This window comes from Gavialis gangeticus, unplaced genomic scaffold, assembly GCF_001723915.1.
Source record: "Gavialis gangeticus isolate Ggan-Ray unplaced genomic scaffold, GavGan_comp1, whole genome shotgun sequence".
Taxonomy (NCBI): Eukaryota; Metazoa; Chordata; order Crocodylia; family Gavialidae; genus Gavialis; species Gavialis gangeticus.
Window position 1 is genome coordinate 11,703,418 of NW_017728992.1, and position 22,886 is coordinate 11,726,303.

Here is a 22,886-nt window from a genome sequence, read left to right on the forward strand (position 1 = left end):
TCCTGGCTTTGACTTACCTTTGGCATCGGCTATCAACATCGATTCAGATCGTTCCTCACCGGCTCTGGCTGTATCCTCGCTTCGTTTCACCGGCTCCTGACTTCTGCTTCGGACACCATTTCGGCTCTTCGTTGTCCTTACTGGACTGGCATCACATCGTTACAGTTTGTTGTGTGTTACCAATTTATGAGCTGTTGACCAGCCCTAGGACTATCCAACAGGCAGCCGCACCTATCTCGTCAGAGGTAGAAAGCAAGGGCTTGCTGGAGAACCCTGTGGGCCAACAGACCCCTTTGTTTGTTTACCTGTTTGTTCACTGTAACTGAAGACATCGTTTCCTACGCATCTAAGCGTAAGTTAAATAAATTCCATCTTGTTTAAGGAACCATTACGCTTCCCGTGCCACTCAGACTCCATCGCCAAAACTCCCACCTGTCCGTATCCAATTTGCCACCACCGGCCGCACCACCGTGACCAACACCGCGAGCTTGGCTTCCCAGCTCTGTGTTGCCCGACACATATATGCAAATTGGCAAGTGTGTTTGTTTCAGTGTTAGTGTTTTTGTTCCCTTGTGCTTTGAATGCATGAGGTTTTATTGTATTATTTCTAAATTGAAGCATGTTACATGAATTTTCTAAGCCATTTGGATTTTTCCCTGACTGTTTTTATGAAGAGCTTTGTCAGCCTCTTCTCACACCAGCATTGTATCACCAACAGACATACAAACATGCTTTCAAGGGACCAGTCTTACATCCTCTCTACTCTGGATGGCACCTTTCAGCACACAGCCCATCTTTAATTGAGCAGCAAAAGCAGGAGGAAGTGTTACACTTCTTAAAATCTCTCTCAAGGTCAGTTAGAACAAGGCTCCTTGGCTGGCTGGAGAGTAGATATGAGCTAGAACACTTCAGCTAAAGAAGCTATAATCTGTGGAAAGCACTCAGAGCACAACACAGCTATGGGAAGAAATACCCTCCAACATCTGCCTTGAGACATATGCCAGGGCAGTCAATCCCAGCTGACTACTACACCACATGGAGAAAGGCATAAACAGCTTGATGGTCTCCATGATGCAGTTTTGACTTGCAAATTTGTGCTGTGGTGGCTTGGACCCTAACATATCTATGCCTTCCTCTCTCAATGTGGCACTCAGAAAACATGCAGAGGTTTTTTTTGTGAACTCTGCTGCTGGGACCCACACACTCCAAAGAAAAAAGTTTGACTAGCCAGGGGCCTGAGATACCTGGGTTTAACTCTGTTCATCCACATACATTGTGTGAGCAAGCTTTCGCTCAGACGCACAAAGAGACTCCAGCACAGTGCTGCACCATCAACCACTTGGGCATCTAGCCACTATAACAAGATCCATAGCCCCCACTTTGGTGCCTACATCTATGCAATACACAGGCTGTGCTTTACACCATAGGATGGAATTCAAAACAGTGAGCAAGAAGGCCTGCCCAAGCTAGGGAATAGTAAGTAAGGAGGAGAGAGACATATCTTAAATCCTGCCCCTTTTTTGGGCTTAGTGCTTAGAGCTGAGTCTGTGCTCTAAAAGATCCCTTGCTCCACTCAAAATTCACAGCTGAAACCCTTACCTCTAAGGCAAGTGCATGAGTTTCTCTTTCAAAAACATTACAATCCAGAATATTTTCTTTTAAGACACAGGAGGAGGTAGTGATTGGGAAGAAGATCCTCATGTCTCTGAGAGCTCCAATGGTTACAGCACTCACCCAGGAAGCAGGGGGCTGGGTTCAATTCTACCCCCTGCCTGAGAAATTCAAATTCTAACCACCATTATCCTAAGAGTGCTGTTTCTGGGCTGGGAAAGTGCTAACTCCTTTTCTTTAAAGCTATTCTCCTGAGTATTCATGGACCATGTCTCCCAGTGACCAGAACAATTACCTGAGAAGTGGGAAAGATCTGGTTTCTGGTCCCTACTCCTAAGACTGTTTATTAAAAAAAAAAAATTGAATAACCAGGAAATAAAGCACATAGAAAAAAACATCCTGAAGTACAACTGGAACCCCTCAACAGCATGGCACAACCATTAGACTAGAGTAGAGATGGATATTTTGGCTAGAGGGCTGCTTAATTAGTTTGGGTGTCTGCAAGGGTAGCCCTGCCCCTTGACAGGTGCCCCACCCTCTGGTTCCTATCTGGGATGAGAAGTTCCACCCCTAACCTCTGACATTTGCCACCAGAAGTCCCTCCCCTTGCCTCCCAGAAGTACTCCTTGTGGGGGGGGGAGGGTTGCCATCTTGGAACCAAAAGAAACCCAAAACATACAGTAGAAGTTAAACAACACCTACTATAACATATTTTAATTTTATTACAAAAAATATTTTTGTCATGTTTTGTATCTGCATATTATGAACAGAGGTGATTGCATAATAACTCAAGAATAAAGTCTTATTCTTGTATATTGTTTGAGGGGGTGTGGTTTGTGGTAGGTGTGTGTATGGTGGAGTGTGGGAAGGTGTGGGGGCAATAGGGTATGTTGGGGGAGTTGTGTATATGTGGGGATGTTGCTAGAGCACGGTGTGCGTGTGTGGTATTTTTTAGGTGCAAGGGGGGGGCATGGGGACCCTCCACAATCTTCCTCCCCATGGCATACAACCCCCTCCAACAGCTATTTGGCTCAAATAACTGCCATATAGCCATTCTGGTTCATTCTTGCCTCCCTTTTTATTTACAGCACTCATACCCCATACAGGTGCTGCCACCCAGTGATGCACAGCTCTACCCAGCACTGCATGTGAGGACATGGAGGCTGGCCTGCCTCTATCGCGAGGGGCTCCATGCAGCACATATGCAGCTCCCATACTTATGTGCCACTGGGAGAAGCCCTGCACAATGGAGCTGGCTGCCTTCCCTGCCCCATGCCATGGAGGTCCTGGGACTGCCACAAGTGGAGGACAGCCCCACCCCCTGCTTCCTAACAAAGTCCTGGGACCTGTGTGGCAGGGGGCAGGGAAGGCAGCTGGGTGCTAATGCCTACCCAAGTCCTATTTAAGGCAACTAAGTCCTGTCATAACCTTCAGTATTTGTACCCCAGTTTCCAACTTGTAACATCAGAACAAAAGAACTGTGCCTGGTATGTTGTGAAAATAGGTTCATTAAAGACTGCAAGTATGAGATAAGGCCCCCATGGGTAACTATGATAATTCAGTATTGAACAGGCCATGTATACAGGGTTATAGCCCTTCTGCACTGGGCTTTGATGCAATACCTATACCTGTTACCCTCGTTGGTGTTAGCCACCATGTGTCATCTCAATCCCAGTTCCCTTAATTTGCATAGGAGAATCCTGTGATCTTTTTAAATAATCCAGCTGTTCGCTCTAGGGCTTTGCCAAAATTCATTGAACTACTCTGCCAAACAGAAAGTTTGACTGTCTTTGAGTCTGCTTTCAAAGACAAAAGTATATAGGTCAAGCTATTGCCCATGGAGTATTCTGGTTAACTCTGACAAAGATGGATCCCTTTCATGACCAACTCCCAAATCCCTTATGCCTACACTTCACAACTGTCCTTAATGATGAATGACAGTCATCTTCCATGAATGAAAATTTCTCTCCATCCTTCTCCCCACAGAAATAGCATTATTATCACATTTTCTTACAGTAATTTATCAGCCTCAGAAATAAGAACTATTGCTTCTAATTAATGGTTTCTTTAATTATGTGACACATCTAATAAATACATATCTATATGTTCTGAAAAATAGCTGGCTATTATCTTAAGTTATAAGGTACAGTGGAGGCCAAACATTGATTACTTTATACATTTCAATTTGTATACATTAATGAAAATGTGATGTGCAGGGGACAAACAGCTCGATAAACTGCCCTGAGACTTCCTAAAAGTTATCTAACTCGATATGTGCCATGGAACTTTGTTTTTAATTAGTCCTAAAATAAAGGGATATCTAAAACTATATATATAATACAGCACCTGTTGTCATTTCACATAGAGATTTTTTCTTATTTTAGTATTTTTTTTTCCAAAGGGCGCCTTGTTGCTTTCATTTTATCATCTCTAGCTCCATAAGTATATGATAAGAGGCAAGTAGACGCAGAAAAAGACAATCAATGAGATGGTCACCACAGGGCATTTATAATGTGATGTTTCATAGTTTCATAGTTTCTAGGGTCGGAAGGGACCTGAGCAGATCATCTAGTCCGACCCCCTGCCATGGCAGGAAGAGCACTGGGGTCAAACGACCCCAGTAAGGTGGTCATCCAACCTCCTCTTAAAAACCCCCAGGGTGGGAGCCTGCACCACCTCACTTGGAAGCTGGTTCAAACCTCATGCTATCTGAGGTAGGGAAAATCACAAAATAGAAAACTCTACAGAGGGACATGTTCTAAAGTGCTCAGCATTGCTTTAGTTGCTCCACTGAAGTCAATGTAAAACTCCCACACACTGCTGTGGGAGCTGAACAAGGTCAGCAAGGAATGCTTTTGAACATGCCACCCACAGAGTTTGCACTTGTCAAGATTTTTGTAAGCACCACAGGCAAGGAGAGTACTAAGGAGGCTTTTTGAGGAAAACAACAAAGTGGCTTTCCAGCTCCTTATACAAACCACCCCCAAATGTGAGGGAGCTCATTCTAAAATTTAAACAAGTGAGTGAAAGAAGCCAATGTCCAGGGCTGACTGGAGATGGGAGTTGACTTTTGGATACAGAAATGTGGGACAGGCAGGGCACAGGCCACCAAGGTTCCTGAAAGCAAAGACAAATGACTTATAGTTGATGCAATGCAGATGAGGGATGCAGAGCAGGGATGCTAAGATAGAGCTAATATAGTCAAAGCAACTAGCTCACATGGTGATCTTCAACCAGTGTTCTGAAGGGATGTAAGCATGGTAAGACTACAGTTGTCAAAGCCAGAGAAAAGAAGGTTACAGCAACTAAGAGGATTTTTACACATGCTCCAAGGGGGTGAGGTGTTCTAATTAAAACACTAACAGTGTACCATGCATCAGCGTCCCCTCGCTTCAAAACAGTGGTGGGAGCACTTTAACTAAAGCTCACCAAAAGAGCTTGAGTTAAAGCGCCCCTGCCACCATTTTGGAGCGTGGGGTCACTAATACATGAGACACAGAGGCTGCTGGAGGCATGCTAATTAGCACACACTGTCAGGCTCGATTAATCAAGTCTGCCCAACACACCATAATTACAGCACATCGGAGCAACCTCTGCATGTCTACAGCTGCCCTAAGACACTAAATAACCAGATGAGAGTTTCAACTGTGTAGATGGGAAAGGGAAGAGTGTATATTTTAGAGATGTCATGCAGAAAGAATCTGCAATACTTATACAATTGTGAAGACCTTGCAATAGGTCTAAGTTGAAGATGACATCTAAATTATTGGGCCTGAATGATGAACCTGATGGTAATGCTGTCCATGATGACAGAGAAAGAAGTAGCTAAAAAAAGATTACAAGCTCTGCTCTAGCCATGTCAGTCTGAAAGTAAGCTAGGGCAAGTTTGTGAAGCATATAATCCCAAGTGGTGTATCTAGATGCCTCTGAATACTACACGTGAGAAGACATCACACAGGATTGTGATGACCTACAGTAGCCCACTCCTCTCACACATGCTGCCAAATGTAGGGAGGCTTTAGCCTGATTAACTGTAGGCCTCTCACCTTTCTAAAACCAGCTGCTTTGAAGCAAGACATAGAATTTATTTTTTTTTTACTTACATTTCTGATAGGTTGATTCAGTACCATTAGCAATTGGGGCCTCCAAGTCTATTGCCAAGGGCACAGATGGCTTCTTCCCTGTGTCCTGCAGTAACTTCAAAAACACCTTTCAGGAAACAGAAAAAGAAATTAGATCCAGTTTCCTACAGATCAGCTTTCAAGCTTCACCTCACAATATCTCTACTGAGAAATGACTGTACCAGCCCTACTTTGCTGAAGCACTGCTATAATGTACCCAGACAATGTAATTACTTTGAAATATCATAGATCATTCCCCCAAGGGTAGGACCATGGAAAGAAAAAACAACAGTAAGTGTCCCGCAGGTTCAAAAGCATCTGCACGAAGAGCTCCTGGCCCTTTCACACTGCTGTACTGGCACTCTGCCCTCTAAGGGCAAAGCTCAGTCACAGCTAGGTCACTACAGACTAGGCCTCCCTACCTCTGAGCTGTAGCATTTATAGATTCATAGATTGTTAGGGGCTGGATATAGGGTTCTGGAGTTTATAGGTGCCCATACATGTGATGATTTGCACCATTAATACATTTTAAAGCATTCACTTAATACACATGGGCAAATTTAGAACATTTTTAAAATGGTGGCAGTCACCTTAATAAACTTTATTGTATGCGTTTTAAATGTAAGGCGAACTGCAGTAGTGCAACTCGGCCTACCTAGTTTGCCTTTATTGCATGTGTATTTAACTGGGGCTTTTCAAAGTGATAATTACTACTTGCTACCACCAGGTGTACCTAGCTCTGGAGTCCAATATCAGCATATTTCTCAAAAGAATATCCAGCACTCCCTGCCTCCTCCTCTATAGAAGTACAGCAAGGCATGAAACTTGCGCAAAACTGTGGAATGCCTATTAAGTTTTAAGGTGTTATACTTAAAGTGCTGTAAGTAAAGCGCAAAAGTTACAGCATCTTTTGAAATGCCTGCCTTGCGCATGTATAGGCATCCCATGCTTCCATGAAGCAGCATTAACTCCCTGCTTATATTTTAGAGGGGCATCGACCAACCCCATGGAAATTTCTTAGTTCCCTACCCTGTCACATCGAATGCCCCCAACTCAAACCACAAAACCCTACAGAATCCTGAACCCAGCAGCTCCAGCAAAAGGGAGAAATTCAAGGGAAAATTTAGCTCTCTGAGAGCAGAAACACTGCTGAAATACACATTTTGTAGCAAATGCAGTAGCCATCCCCACCAAAGTTGTACTCACTAAATCAGTTTAAGGGTATATCATGGAAACTTGTTTGAAAGGCCTCAATTATAATAAAAATAGAGAGAGGTAGTTAGCCATGTTAGTCTGAAGTCAGGCAGAAGGCAAGGAAGGGTGGCACCTTAGAGACTGGTTCATTCACAAAGACAAGCTTTTGTAAGCAACAGCTGACTTCAGATGCTGTCTGTAGGTCTATTCATAGCAATGGCAATACATAGAAAGGAACAAAGTAATTTAAATACAAAGGATAGGGAAAGGGGGAGAAAAGGATAGGGGAAGGAGGCATTACTGAGAAAGGCAAAGGTAGGTTAAACAGATAAAACAGTTAACTGCTTCAAACCAGCAGCACCCCCATTACCCTAACGTTACTGTCACACTAGCGTTTAACTCTTCCAACAAAGGAATCCAATATTGGCTACAACAAAGGGAAAAAACCCTTAAAGCACCCAAAGAGTCCATACAAAGGGCTATAAAAGCCAGTCTATTTTAATTTCTTTATCCTGGTGAAAAGGCTGTTTTTAGCTCCATTGAGGTCTGTCTGTTAGATGGATTTTGCTTTGTTTAGTCAATATAATTGCTGTTTAATAGCGATTATCGATTGTATAGCTACCCGTCAACTTCCAGTAAACATTTCTGGCTGTTAACTAGAGTGAGCACAATAGAAATTAAATGTCTCTTGCCTTTGTTATATTAGATACTAGAGGGAGATTTTGATTGTCCAGGCCTACATTTAATTGGTTGCTTTGGGCCTATGTGATTCTATCACTGATGTATACCCATTTCCACCACTACAAACAATACTAGGCTAAACACAGCAATGAGATTGAAATAATTAGGGAGGAGTATTTTCCTTTCTATTGGCAAGTCCCTCACTACTGTTAATGAGTCAGAAATGATCAGTACCCTATTTAACTGATGGAGATTGAGGCACATAGATTATAATTTACCCACTGTCCCTCAGGAAGTTTGTGACATAATAGCTTTCTGAATGGGAATGTTGCTGCCAAGCCATATTTAGGGAGGTGGAGGCATGGCTCCCTCTACCATCCCCCACTGAAGCCCTGTACTATTCCAGGCAGGAAGGAGAAGGAAAAATGTAGGCCAGGTCAACACACTAAGCTTCTTGCATCACCAAGCACACCATGCTGCCCTTCACAAGCCACTTCCTAAACAGAAAGCAGAGTAGAAGCATTCATGTGATGCTGCAGACTGGCTAATTAGCCCGGGCGATGGTGGGGGCACAGGCTAATTTGCCTGTCATTCAGCAGTCCTAACTATCCTGGCCAAAACCTACCTCTGCTACCTGGTCTCTCCCTTAAGAAGGAGCCTGAGCAGAGCAGCACAGTGTGCAGAGGACACTGCTGCCAGCTACAACGAGCCTGCCTTATGAAAGCAGTCTCTGCTGCAGCTGGTAAAAGAAGAGAACAACAAAAGATGTTGACTCTTCCTGCAAACCCAAAAGCATTGGTCTACCATCTCGGAAGCTTTTCTTGATCTTCTGTTCCCATTTCTAACGTCAATCCTGGAGAGGCCACCTTTTTCCCCCCCACAAATAGAAAGTAACTGTGGACAACAAACCACTACTGAAAGGGCAGCCAAGATTCTGGAGGACAGCTGGTGGGAGAGAGAGTCAAGTGAGCACATAAGCAAAAAACATAAAACACCTAAAAATAGAAAACAGGGAGGAATAGGGGAAAGCAACAAGAAATGTAAACACGCTGTAGGGAACCCATGCTTAAGCTTTTCCTCAACGCTTTTTCTTCTGCCCTCTCTGAGACTAATAAAGGCTATGCCAAATACAACAAGGAACTTAAAAATGTAACATATTTTGTTCTTTGTACATTTTGAGATCGAGATACCCCTGAACCAAACCTGCAAACCTGTAAATCCCTGCCTTTGAGACTACTCAGCTTCAGGTTTAGACATGTTTATATGTTGCATGGCTCTGTGGCTGTAATTTTGGAATGATAGCTGGCTATTTTCAGGTCACATATTCATGGGATGGTTCCAATTTCTGAAACACTTCAATCTCTTCAAAATCTATGGCCCTAATCTATTTCACTTTAAACTTCTTTCCCCCTGTTCTCCTCCTCATGTCAGAGCTAGAGGCAAATTTTTCTTCTCTGATTACACTTTTTATTTATGTCATTTTTATCTTTTCTTCAGTACAGTGAGTAGTCAACACAGTACAGTACAGCTGCAACTGAAGCTAGTGGCAAATGCCCACTGATCTTAAACGTGCAGGAGTATGCTTACACCCATTAATTGTGGGTTTTTTGAGTTGACAAAGAAACTGGCAGAAAGTAGGCCAGGGTGCCACCCTAGTCACTGGTTCAGAGAGACATGAGCTTTAATAGGCAATAATCTACTTCATAAGATCCATCATACAAAGTATCTTGTTGTCTATTTAAGAGGTTCATGCCTCTTTAAACCAGTTAGTCTCTATCACCACTGACAGATGTTAAATTAAAGGCACGATGGGATCTGATGCATGATCCCAACAATTATACTTCCTGCCATGCCACACATGTATGGCAGGAGGCACAACTATAGGACTGAGCATCAGATCCCATTGTGCGATGCTACCAGTGCAGGGGGAGCCACAAATCATGATCAGATCCCATCACACCTGCACCAGCAAAGAGCAAGCTCAGCTCTCTGATCAGCTGACCTAGGGTCTCAGGGGAGCACATGGAGCCTTTTGAATCTGATACCACTTTCCTGGCTGGGAGCGCCCATCAGCTGATTGGGGCTCCCAGCCTCTGAAACACACAGGAGTCCTGAAGGGATTCAATTCAAGGTGTGATAGGAACCACCCACAAAGTTATTACACATTTCATGTAACACCTTTGTGGCTTATTCCTGGATTTATCACACTATTACTTGAATGAATGCACAGCCAGATCACTCTTTAAGACATGTTCATCACATCTTACATGTAAAGTCTGTCAGGGGCTCAAGGTACAACTCTGACTTCCCTTCTGCCTCACTTCAGACTAACATAGCTAACCACCTCTGTGCTCAGGCAAATGAAACTGTTGCACAAGTTTTTTGCTTGGCCAACAACAGGGGCATGTTTATTTCAGTATAACATTTAGAAGAGGGAACACCACATAGCTCCTGGATCACAGAAACCACCATTTTTACAAACAGGCACTCCAAACTGTGTGCAAAATAAATTAACACTGCATTAATATTATCAGCAGTTGGACAGAACACTCAATGCAATGTTTTGAAACCTCAGAAATACTCATCCTAAGGAAGTGTCACTCTCCAATCAGCCTTAAACATGAAGGTTATTTTAATAAATCACAATTTCAAATCTACCACATCTGCTAACATTTCTGGATTGCCTTTATGTTTAAACTCTTTAGTATCCATTTCTGACTATAGCTAAAAATCAAACACAGCAAGAAGAAGAGAGAAAAGGGTTTGAAGCAGTTAAGACACATTGCCTTAGATCATCAAGATACTGCCTGTGATCATATGATGTCCCTTAATGGGTTAAGATTCTTAAAGCATGCAAATGTCCCATACAACCAATTGAAAGAAAACAGAGAGGAATACTGTACAAAAAATAATTTGATATATTTTCCTTTTAGAGTCAGAATTCTTTGTTTCCAGATTGAATTGTTTGAATAGACTCAATAGCACTATTATATGCTTTCTATTTAGTTGCCAGCATAAAGAGGCTTTTGATAAGAAAATGAAGAAAGAAGCTGGTAACAACAGTTAATGATGAGCATGCAGAGATGATAGAAATCACACCAAATTAATATGTTAAATGTCTAAACCGCAGAACAATGTATCAGTACCTACTACCATTTTGGAAAGCTTTTCTTACTTTTCTGCAGGAAGTCACCTAGAGTAGCACCCTTAAATTGAATGACACAGAAGGAGTATTCTAAGAAGCTTATATATTTATTGTGACTGCTTTATGTTTGCTTTTGCAGTTGCCTCTTTAGGAAAAAGTCCTGAGGAATTCCATGCAAATGAAACAAGCCAGCAGAAAAGTTTTATATAAATTGTCTAAAACCCTCTGGTAGTCTTTTATGTTGTATGTTAATCACTAACTTAAGAGAGAATGACCACCATTCAATAAGCTTCTAGACTCACATCACCTCATAGAACTCTAGAGCACAGATATAATTTGTTGTTTAATTGTACATGCTAATTATGAAGCCCATACAGATATTTCTGTTGATGTTATTACCCTTATTGCAGTTACTAATTCTTGCTCCACTGCACTAGGTTTTGTGATCTAATTTAATAGCAAGAAGGTCCCTGTTCCAAAGAGCGTTATCCATTTTACATAGCTTTTAGCTTTGTATTTTGGGCATGGGCTTGTTTAGTTGTGATCCCATTTTAAAGGAAATTATTATGCTTCCTTGCTTATATTAATCATTTGGAATCCAAAATGAACAAATCTGTTTTGAAAAAACTCTTAAGAATTATTGGCTGGAAAGGACTTTATGGGACAATGAATCCACTGCTGCATATGCCATTTTATCCAAGCAATATAAAATGCAAGGAGCCAGAAACCAGGGCCCATCCCTTCCAGGGCAATGTCCATCTTATCAAGTTGCACTTCCTCAGGACTACTCTTTTCTTGGTCCCAACCTATCTTTCCCTTTTGGAAGCAGGTTCAGGGGTGTGCTGGAGGGTGGGCAATCATCCTGCCGCAAATAGAATCCAAATGCCATTTAGGTACCAAGAATAGCACTTACAGAGCTATGTAAGCATCACTTTGGCAAGCAAAGGTGAAATAGGATTCATCCTTTCGCATTTTGCTGTATTTACAAATAGATACGAGAGAAATTAAAATTTCTCATTATTACTGCCTCTTATGTTTCTGATTTGAGGGTATGTAGTAGACAGATCCCAGCTCCTCTATCTTCAACAAGATGCACTCAGGAGGTCTGCTACTTACTCTTAGATTTTGCAGCAAGGCCACAAGCCCGGCTAGGACCCTTTACCTCTCCTGATCTCTCCACGTGGCACACCATAGTACATTACGGGAGTCTGAGAGGCCTTTGGCTTTTTGTACCTAATAATCCTGAGTCAACTACATGGCATCAGAGGCCGCTTTGTGACAAGTGATGTGTGTGGGGAGGAAGGAAGGGGGCAGAGTGGGTGTTCATGTGGGCTCTTTTGGATCTCTGTGGTTGCCCAGGCATGGACTCCATGGCTAGGGACAGACATTACACATAAACTGGTTTAAGTGATCAGAAACTGGTTTACACCTGTAACAGAATAGATGTTCAGTGCACATAAACCAGTTTGAAAATGGCTGAAACCAGTTTCAGATCAACCTGGTTGAATGTAGTATCAGACTTAACTAATTTGGGTCAACCCAGTTTATGCAATGTCTGTTCCAGACCCCTTGCTGGTTTAAGATAAACCATACTCCCCCAGCATCCCAGCATGCTCTCTGAGCTGGGTGGGGCTCCTTGCTCCACAGCAGAGCTGGCCCCTCCCCTCTATTCCCTGACTGGAGCTCAGGCAGAGACTGCAGACACAGCAGGGTCTCCCTGGCTTCCCCCTGCCCTCCCCTCCCCCTCGCTGCTCAAGCGGGAATCCCCCTCTTCCTCTCTTCCAAATCCCACAGCACAGACCCCAGCCCCACAGACCCAAGGCATGTGGTATGCTAGCTAATGCTGAGAGGTGTTTGTGTGCATTTCCAATTTCACTGGGATAGGCAGACAGAACAGTGACTGCATAGGACTTTTGGAGCTAATCAACAAGTCAGCTGGTAAGCTGCTTAAGAAGAGTTTGAACTAATGGAGAAAGGCTATTGTTTTCCTAATGGGGTGATAAACACTGTTATCATCCCCATGCTGGCTTGCTTTCTGTCAGTTTGCTGCAAACATTATAAAGAAGCAGGGAGAGGGAGATTGAAAAGCTCCATATCATCAACAGATGCATGCACTGTGTACCAGGTGGGGGGAAACATCCTAGGGTTGCCGTGCTCTCCCCTAGCGCCCCCTACCGTGCCAAGTTTGCATTAACGCACCCTCAGTCTTGCCCACCACGTCTTGATCTTCTGAAAGTAAAAGGGAAGTTGCCTCATCTTCCTGGTGACGGTTCCTACTACCCTGATCCTTGTTTATACAACGGGGTTCCAAACACCCCAGCCTTATGGGCAATTCGTGGCTCTAACCACCCCTGTACCATGCCCCAAGCCTCGAAGATGTACCAGACATTGTTTGGTCTATCTCACTCTCTGCGCCCTCTCTGGAGCTTGGGCTCTCCGCAGCCCTCGTCTCTCAGCTGTGTCCCACAGGCGCTCTGGCTTCTGCAGCCTTGTCTTGGAATCACGCCCCACAGGCACTATGGCTTCTGCAGCCTTGTCTCGGACCTGCGCCCCACAGGCACTCTGGCTTTCCACAGCCTTGTCTCGCAATCACTTCCCACAGGCACTCTGGCTTTCCACAGCCCTGTCTTGCAATCACGCCCCACAAGCACTCTGGCTTCCACAGCCTTGTCTCTGACATGTGCCCCACAGGCACTATGGCTTCCACAGCCTTGTCTCAGAGTCATGCTTCACAGGCGCTCTGGCTTTCTACAGCCTTGTCTTACAATCACGCTCCACAGGCGCTACGGCTTTCTGGGGCTTCTTGCAGCCCACCCCCCCAGGGCTTCTCTGGGGTCTCCATGCAGCCGTGGTTCCCCTATGAGCCCTCCTCCATCCCCTTATAACCTTACTTGGTCCTCCGGTCTTACAACAACAACAAAACAATAACACAAGCCCCTGGGCTATAACACAGAGCTAAACTGCTCAGCTAACCTCCTTTGAGTCGCCCTCCATGGGTGCTCCATCCTTCATTAGCACAACTGACTGCTCGCATTCAGGCCTTTCCCCTTTGCTTAGTCAGGCAGCACTCCTTCTCCTTGGCTGCCAGCCGAGAGCCCACTCTCGGCCTCCAGCCTGTGCTTTATAGAAGTCAGCCCTGCCCCTTCCGGTCAGCTGACTCAACAGATGTGGGCCCTTAGCTCCTGGTTGCCCTGGCAACCGGCACCTGGTGGCCATTCCTGCTCTTCAAGTAGCAGGCACTTTAGTGCCCTGCTACACACTGCACACCTCCCCTTGCCTCAGAGTGCTAGCTGGGGGCTGGTAACACTCCCGCCTCTTGAGCAGCCACCAGAGAAAAGCCTGGGATTGTGCAGGCAGACCTCCCTAATCAGAGGTGCTGCCAGGGCCTGGCCACACCCCCCACTCAGCTCAGCACTAAGCAAGAGAACAGAGGGCTGCCCTAGCAACCCCCGGCTTCTAGCCTGAGCCACTGCAGGCATGTGTCTGAATTTCCTCAGTTCAGAGAGAATGTCTGTCCAGTTACAAACCGGTTCAGCCTAGCCAGGTTAGACTAATTTGCAAAGATTGACTCAATCCGGGCTTGGGCTTTTTGAATGTCTGTTCCTAGCTCATGACTCACGTGGACCAGTTCTGCCTTCTTATAACCATCCAAGATTTATTTATTTTTTCTGGGGGGGGTGAGAGGAGAGGAAAAGGGGAGAATGGGGATAAGTGGGTACTGCATAAAATGTTTAATACTTTTAACACACAGGGTCTGTTACACGTATGTTACACTACACAAAGAACTACTAACCCAAAATGTGCATTTTATAAGCTTGTTATGAGTTTTATTCTCTGCCACACTTTAAATTCTCATTTTGGATTTCACTCCTCTCTGTCTGTCTGGGGAAAGCAGTTTTATGAAGTACTACTGAGTGGATTGGGCATCAAATGAAATTGTCTCTCAGCTATTGAAAAATCCTACTTTTATTCTTGTATCATTTGATGAGTGAAAAACTGATATTTTTAAAAAGCATTTAGAGTCCATTGCTTAAGTAAAGGTAGGTTAGGGAATTTCATAATGAATTGATATAGTTGGGATAAAAATTATTCAGGCCTGGTATAACGCACTGAGAAGTATGAATGTTGAAATCAGAAGTGGTAGAGACCATGCAAGTGGCTGCTTCTGTAATAAATTTGACTAAGTTATACAAAAAACCCCACAAGTAAATCTGAGAGAATGACCATTCTTATGACCTTATCAGCTCACTTCTGCAAATTCCTGAAGTCTGGTCATTTCAGTCAGGATTCAGAGAACACATGCTAAACTTTGGAGACCTGTATGGAGCAATCTTTCCAGCTTCATCCGCCACTGTAATCAAGGTGCAAGTTTTCAGATTTCATTAGAGATTTTGGGTGACAGGGATTTTAGGATGTCACTATCCTATAAACACTTCCCAAAACCAAAACAAGTCTTCCAGAGGATGATATCATCTTTGAAGCTTATATCAGGCCTTTTGGACAGCAGAGCAGTTTAAAGTGTAGAGCAGTTGCTACGAATTAATAATACAACAACATTTTAAAATATATATTCTGTACAAGATGTTCTTTCCCGTTTCTCACAAAAATCTGTCCTGAAATATGAGTTGATTCACATGGGGCCAAGAAGGCTAGAAAAAAAAAGACAGTTACCTATTAGTAACCACTAGAAGCTAAATGTGCAGGGGACTCAAAAATACCTGCTCCAAGGTAGTATCTGAAATGCCATAACCAGTCACACGTAGATGTAGAAGGTTTTCATCCAAAGCCTGAAAAAGACCTTTAAAGGAGGCCTTGTCTGCCACCCCTGGAATCAGGTAGGTCAGCTCACTCCCACTGTTTTCTTTCAGGAATGCTTCTGGTAGATGGGACTGCACCAGAGATGTAACTCGGACAGTATCCTTGGGATCCTGGATTTCAAACATGGAGGGCTACATAGAAGGGAAATATAACAGTAAATGGAGCTTAATGCCACCAGAAAGTGGTAATAAAGGACAGACTGCAAACAAATAAAGGACCCAATGCAGGAAACACTCTCTCATGAGAGCATTTTCACTGAAGCTCTGGAGCCTAATTTTGTGAGCAGTGTCTCCTATTCAGCAAAATATGAACTTGCACCTTTTTCACTGAGAAGCAAGTATTTCTGTGGGTGATACTTTTACTGGACCAACTGAATGGTTGATACAGACCCAGGCAAACACTCAGGTATCACAGTACCCTTCCCCAGGCCTCTGAGACAGAAGTAGACACAGCTGACCTAAATACACATCGAACAAAATCTTGTTAAGTAGGATCATATCCTTACCATAAAAACCCTATTTAACAAGCATTTGTTCAACCTGCTGTTTAGCTCAGCTGTGTCTACTTCTGCCTTGGATCCTGAGGAAGGGTACTGTGATACCTAAAAGCTTGCCTATGTCTATCCTGCTGGGCAGAAAAATACTTTGAAAGAATTCTTGCTTCTAACATATCTCCTGGACCATCATGGCAACAACCTCACCTCAACTCCACCAAATTCTCACCAAGTTACTCAATAAGATAAAACAATGGAAGATAAAATAGCCATGAAACAAAAGTTACAAAAACAAACAACAGCAACCCTTGCAGTGCTGTCAGTTTTACATAAGAAATAAGAATCATGACATTTATCCTGCATATAAAAGTTACTGACAATATTGGAAGGTGCCTTCAGAATAAGCATGTCCGTTCTTTGGCAGGCACTGCATATGGTGTAAGAAGTTTTCTCAACCTACCTTTTTAATGAGCGTTAGGCTGTGACCTTGGCCATATTTTTCCTTCAGGTAAGAGGGAGAGCCACAGCAGTGCAGCTGCCCATGCTGCAGGATAGCAATACGATCGCTGAGCACTTCTGCCTCATCGAGATGGTGGGTGGTGAAAACCAGAGTGCGACCTGCCCCAGGAAGAACACTACACGTGACTCAGGTTTGTGTGAAAACATGGTCATATGAGAGACATCTCCTGCTGGCCATATGCCCTTATAAGAAGAGGGTGCTTCCATATCGTATTGCACATCATGCAGGACAATTGTGCAACATGGCTGTAACCCTCTATTTCCCATATAAAACACTTCCTGAATTTTTTGAGGGCTAATATCAGTGAGCAATTTAGAGCTGGACCTAAAGTTGAAGACAAATGTGAAGCAGATACAATTTGTAAGCTTCTAAGTTGATTAAAAGATACTTAAAAGCAATGGCTTCTGCTGTAATGGATCATTCACAGAAGTGGTGGGGGGGACTGTTCCCTCAGAAGCTTGCATTCTTGCAGCTCATTTTAAAGGAAAACCTTTTTAAGTTCTGTAGTGGCTAGACCTGTAAGTGTGCCAGCATTAGACATATATATACAGCCATCTGTGAAACACAAAGTGAAAGACTGCAAAGAAGCAAAAGTACAGAGTAGTCAGGCCAGGGGATAACACTTTTCATCCAGGGCAGAATTGGCAGCCCTCAGGGCTAAATTTAATCTTGCACTTATGCCATTAGATCCTCTGCCTTTCCTAAGGAAACAGAAAGAAATACTTTGAATTTTAGCTGGCTGTTTTAAAACTTGATCAGCTGCATCTAAATACGGATTTCTAATCATTCACTGAAAAACATAATTTTGAACCACCCCTTGGCTTAGGCAAGGCACCTTAGGAAGCATATTAGCTGACAAAATATTTGTCTCAGTTTTGTACCAGCTCTGTACTTCAAGAGAATGTCCCAGATGCTACGCCGTGAACATGGATCTATACCACTGGTGGGCTCATCGAGAACGACTGTCCTTGAGTTTCCAATAAAGGCAATGGCAATTGAGAGCTTCCTTTTCATTCCCCCAGACAGGGTACCAACTAGTTTGTCCTGATGTTCAGATAAACCCACATCCTTCAGGGCTCTAGAAGAAGGGAAGAAATAGTGTCCTTTTAGATCAGCTACTACACTGGCATCATCCAAAGTGGCCATGACTGCAAGTCACAAGTATGCAAAATATCCATGTACAGTTCAAGTAAAATGGAGCAGCATGCATAACAGTAACAAATTCATCTGAGCCCAGTCACTTCCTGCCCACAGCAGGGGACCAGGCTTGGTGATCTTACAGGTCCCTTCTGGTTCTATGTTTCTATGATTCTATGTTTCTTCTCATATTGATCAATAAGAGGGAATAGTAAGAATACTGAATCTCTCTCATACTTTCTAATTCTGGATAGCTACTGTACAACATAAAGATAAAAAATGCAAGTAGAATAAATTGAAAATTTTAGGTCTAAGATCAGTGAATTCAAGGGCAGTTTTACTGATAATTTCTTTAAACTTCAAATCAGACCCTATAAGAATCTAAGAGAGGAAAGACAGGTCTGGAACACTGAATTTTTCTCGCTCAATAGTTATGTAACTGACTGCAGAGATGCATTAAAAATCCTGGCCATTTATTAAAAAGAAATAGCTACTTGAACTAGCTGATCATGCAGTACATTCTGATTCACTTTAAATAATATAACAACTTCAAAATCACACTTCTGCCAAACAATCCACCCATGCAAGATAATCATCCCTTCCTTTAGCAAGCCTGAGGCCTTGGTGAATTCAGTGCTTCTAAAAGGGGTCATACTGCCAGCCTTAAACAGTGAAACCAAGAGAACAAATAATACGCAAGTAAAAGAGTATATTCCTCCATACTACTCAATCAATATGCCTACAGGTTCATTTTTAGCAACAAAGGCGTAATTTATTTTGTAAAGACTATTCAGCTCTTGTCCTTTGTGGATACAACCTCCTAGTATTATATGGACACCTTTCCAACAAGAAGTGGACTGCAAGCTATCAACCTATTTCACATAGGTCAGTGCACAGACACCAGACGCTAACAGCTTTCAATCACCATGAACCTAGACCAATTTGAACTGGCAAGCATAGATAAAAGGCTGGGAAGCCTTATGCTAATCTGCTGAATTGTTCTGTCCTTTCCTGTGCACTCTACCTTCAACTAAATCGGCCTTTTTAAAGAAGCAAAATTTCTGCACCAAAAAGCAGATTTCATATGAACACACACTTAGTTTCTACTTCCATATCTTTCTAGATGCTATATTAAAAGTCTGAGCTTCTTTGTATAGAAAAACAAGAAAACTTTAAAAAAAAATTTATATAAATGAGGCCCTTAGAACAGGGGTAGGCAATTATTTCAGCTAGAGGGCATTTAATGAGTTTTGGTGAGCTGTCAAGGACCACACACAAAGTCTTTTAGCAGATACCATTTTAACATATTATAGAATAAAAAAACAAATCATATTCTAAAAATAAAACATCTACTGTAACATTTTAATTTTATTTCAAAAAATATTTTTCTCCTGATTTATGTTTTTGAGTAGTGTATATAGAGGCAACTGTATAATAGCTCAAAATAAAGCCTTGTTCTCGTACATCGTGGGGGCTGGGGATCTGGGTGTACATATGGGAGTGTGTGGGGGGTTGCATGTGGGGGAAGTTGTAGAGGGGTGGAGAGAGTGGATGTGCATGTGTTGGGGAGGAGGTGCACTCAGTGCCAGGAGCTGGCTGGGGGTGGGAAAAGAAAGGGGCGGCAGGAGGGAATGCTCGGCAGAGCTTGCCCAGATGGTACAGTTCCAGTGCTGGTGTAGGTGCAGTCTAGGGTTACCATACGTCCAGGTTTTCCTAAATATCTCCTCTTTTTTGAACCCTTGTGCTGCATCTGGGTGGGCTTTTAAAATAAGACAAATGTCCGGGTTTTCTGCTCTCCCAGGGTGGCTACTTGGGGCTGGGAGCAGCAGGCAAAGTGACTGGCTGTTGGGGGTCATGGCAAGGCAGAGAGAGAGAGAGAGAGAGAGAGAGAGTGCGGGCACGCAGGCAATACAGGAGCTGCTTGGGCAGCAGGTCTGGGGGGTGCAGGGGTCTGCAGGTCAGGAGTGAGGGGCACCAGCAGGGCTAGGGGGCAGGGGGCTGCAGGTCAGGAGTGATGGACACTAGCAGGGCTGGGGGGCAGTGCAGGGGACTGCGGGTCCAGAGTGAAGGGCACCAGCAGGGCTGGGGGGAAGGGCAGGGGTCTGCAGGTTGAGAGTGAAGGGCACTGGCAGAGCTGGGGGGAAGGGGGTTGTGGGTTGGGAGTGAGGGCCTTGGGCAGGGCTGGGAGGGGTGCAGGGAGCTGCGGGTCTGGAGTGAGGGGCAGTGCCAGGGCTGGGAGGGGGATAGGGAGCTGCATATCAGGAGTGAAGGGAATGGGGGACGGGACAGACTGTTGGTTGGGTGTGCAGGGCAGTGGCAGGGTTGGCGGGGGTCAGTGGGTCCGAAGTGAAGGGCAGCAGCAAGGCTGGGGGTGGGTGTGGCTTGTCAGTGAGGGGCAACAGAATGGGCAGGGGCAGGGCACCAGCATGTCACTGTCTTCCCACCATCATATTTCCCCTGCTCCCCCTCATGACAGGTGTCCTCTTTTTTGGACCTGGAAATGTGGTAACCCTAGTGCAGTCACACACCTCCATCCAGCCCGCGGCTGCCCCCACAGCGCTTTGCATGGGACTGAGCCCTGCCTGCTTCCACTGTGCTGCCATCCATGCCTACCAGATGATCCCAGTCCTAGCCAGAGTGTGCAGCTTCACAGTGGGGCTGCTCATATTGCTGCTGCAGCTGCCTGGGTGCTGTTCAACTCCCCCTGCCTCCAGTGGCTCCTCCTGCCCCTGCCCCTGTTGCTCCATTCTAGGTGGGGGGAGGTGGGGGCCTGTGTGGCAGAATGCCCTCCCAGTATCTCCCCAGATCTTTCTACTAGGTTTTTCCTTGCTATTGTCTTCTTACTTGTCTATTGGTCCAATTGCTAAGCAACCAGCTCTGCCTATGTGACCTGGACAGGTAAATTCCTGAGGTAGGGGGAACCTGCTCCCTTTGTCTCAAGTTTCCCGCCACTGCAAGTCATGTGACTAGCTTCCTCAGGTGGAACGGTGATGTCATTTGAAAGCACCGGGCTTCAGCCAATGGGGCTGTTCCTGGTGGGACCTTAGCAATGAGGCCACAATAGGGGATAAAAGAGATCCCCATGAAGAAGGAGAGGGAGAGCCATCTTGGAAAGCCATTTTGGCAGAGCCACGCTGGAAAGCAGGGAGAGAGCTTGCACTTTGGAGTCCTAAGGCTCCTGGGGAGAGAGGAAGAGCAGCTGAATGCTGCAGCCCTGTCCCTCTCTCTCGAAACTGGACGCACAAGAAACTACCTGCCTCCAGAGGAAAGGAATTAGCTTCTGGATGATACTTGTGAGGAAGCTATTTGAGATCTATCTAGATATATAGCTTGCAGTACAGCAGTTGTATGATCAATGGCTACCTAGCCACACTGTTTGCTTTAAGGCTATTCTTTGATATTGCTCTATCCTGTACCCTACCCCAAACCTACTCCCTGTAATCAGTAAAGTTCGCCATCATTCTAAGCGTGGTGAACTGGCTGGGAGAGGGAAAGGGGCATGCTTTTGTGTCTCCTTGGTCCAGCTAAGAGAGACCACTACTTTTGCTCCAGGCCAAGGAAAGCACCCCAAGTTCTTGCAGTGGGTCGAACACCCTCAAGGTCTACAAGGCCTGTGCATCCCAGGGGGCACAGGGCTGTGGACAGACCAAGATTCCTGGGTGGTGACCCCAGGCTCACAAGTGTGCTCTGGGAAAGGGAGTTGGCAGGATGTGAGGCACCCCAGGGAGACACTAGGAGCCTGGTAGGTGGCCAGGCACAGTGAGATGGGTGGCTCAGTGCAGGAGCGCCCCCTGCTGGCATGCCACAGCCTACAGCCAGGCAACTCCTGCCCGAGAACATGGGACTCCAGCTCCTCACTGCCTTGCACCCACTCAGCCACCCACAAGTGGCTATTCATTGCACTGTGTGGGCAAGTGAGTGGAAGGCAGTCAGGAGCTGGAGCCCCAAGTGCTGGAGCAGGAGCCCAGCTGCAGCTTCCCCTCTCCTACCCTGCTCCCCCTCACCAGGAACAGTGCGGCAGGGTCAGGAGGAGGAGAAGGAGCCACTGGAGGCAGGAGCAGCCAAGAAGTACCCAGGCAGCTGCAGCTGCACCAGAAGCAGCCCAGCCAAGAAGCTCTGTGCATTGACCAGGGCTGGGGCTGGAACTGTGGCAGGTGCAGGAGGGAGCATGGCTGCCCCAGGCTGGAGGGGGCAGGGCTCAGCCCCATGTGGAACACACCATGGCGGCAATCCAATCAATTGACAGACACCTGCCCCCATGCCAAATATAATGAGTTAGCAGGCCAGTTCCAGCCCAGAAGCCATGTTTTGCCCACCCCTTTCTTAGTATTTGGGGCCTAATTCAATAAAATTTAATTCTGGACTTTCACTAGATTCCCTTTACTTAGTGGCAAGACATTTTTTCTATCATTCCTGTGAAGGCACCAAATACCCATGCACAGAAATGTTATGACAAAGTCTATAGTATTCCAAGTCTAGTGGTCCAAAATAAATTAGAAGAAGTTTCCTTTACATCTAAATTTTGCCTCTAACCACCACAAGTTGAGGGGGAAGGAAGGGACGTTGTGGAAAGAGGGGAGATTTAAGTGGGTTTTAGAGTGCCCCTGTAATTGAGGTGTTTTAAATTCAACATTAAAAAAATAATAGGCCAGGTTGTTAATAGTAGGGTGTTCATTGAAAAGTTATGATCCTGCACACATTTATACCTAAGGAGAAGACTTCAATGAATCTACCCATAGTGCAGTAAGTTTGGTACAAAGATATAACTTTTGGAGCACTGAAAGACAGGTGCTCGACCACCTGGGCGACAGCGATCATCGCCTGCTGGAATTCACCATCCAGCGAAAGGTGGCAAAGGCATGCAGTAAGGCAGCGGCCCTAGATTTTAGGAGGGCAAACTTCAGCGAGCTAAGGAGGATAGTTGGAGAAGCGCTGAGGTCCCGGAGGGGAGGGGAGCCAGGTGTCCAAGGAGAGTGGTCGCTCCTTAAGGAGACGATCCTCCAAGCCCAAAGGAAGGTAATCCCAATGAGGATCAAAGGGAACAGGAGAGCACACAAGCCTCCATGGCTCACCAAAAGCATCCAGGAATGTCTTCTTGCTAAAAAGGAGGCATACACCCAATGGAAAGAAGGGGTCATCACCAGGGAGGGCTATTCTGCAGTCGCT

The 22,886-nt window shown here is 44.9% G+C and overlaps 1 protein-coding gene across 1 annotated transcript in view; it reads right to left on the bottom strand.

Moving 5' to 3' along the window:
- The window catches only part of ABCA13 (ATP binding cassette subfamily A member 13), a 375,209-nt gene that overhangs the window by 221,821 nt on the left and 130,502 nt on the right, over window positions 1-22,886 (bottom strand). The window contains exons 28-31 of the mRNA XM_019518403.1: window positions 17,465-17,661; window positions 16,524-16,681; window positions 15,471-15,701; window positions 5,715-5,820 (exon numbers count right to left, since the gene is read on the bottom strand). Coding sequence (XP_019373948.1) covers window positions 5,715-5,820; window positions 15,471-15,701; window positions 16,524-16,681; window positions 17,465-17,661 — 692 coding nt within the window. The remainder of the gene's footprint in view (window positions 1-5,714; window positions 5,821-15,470; window positions 15,702-16,523; window positions 16,682-17,464; window positions 17,662-22,886) is intronic.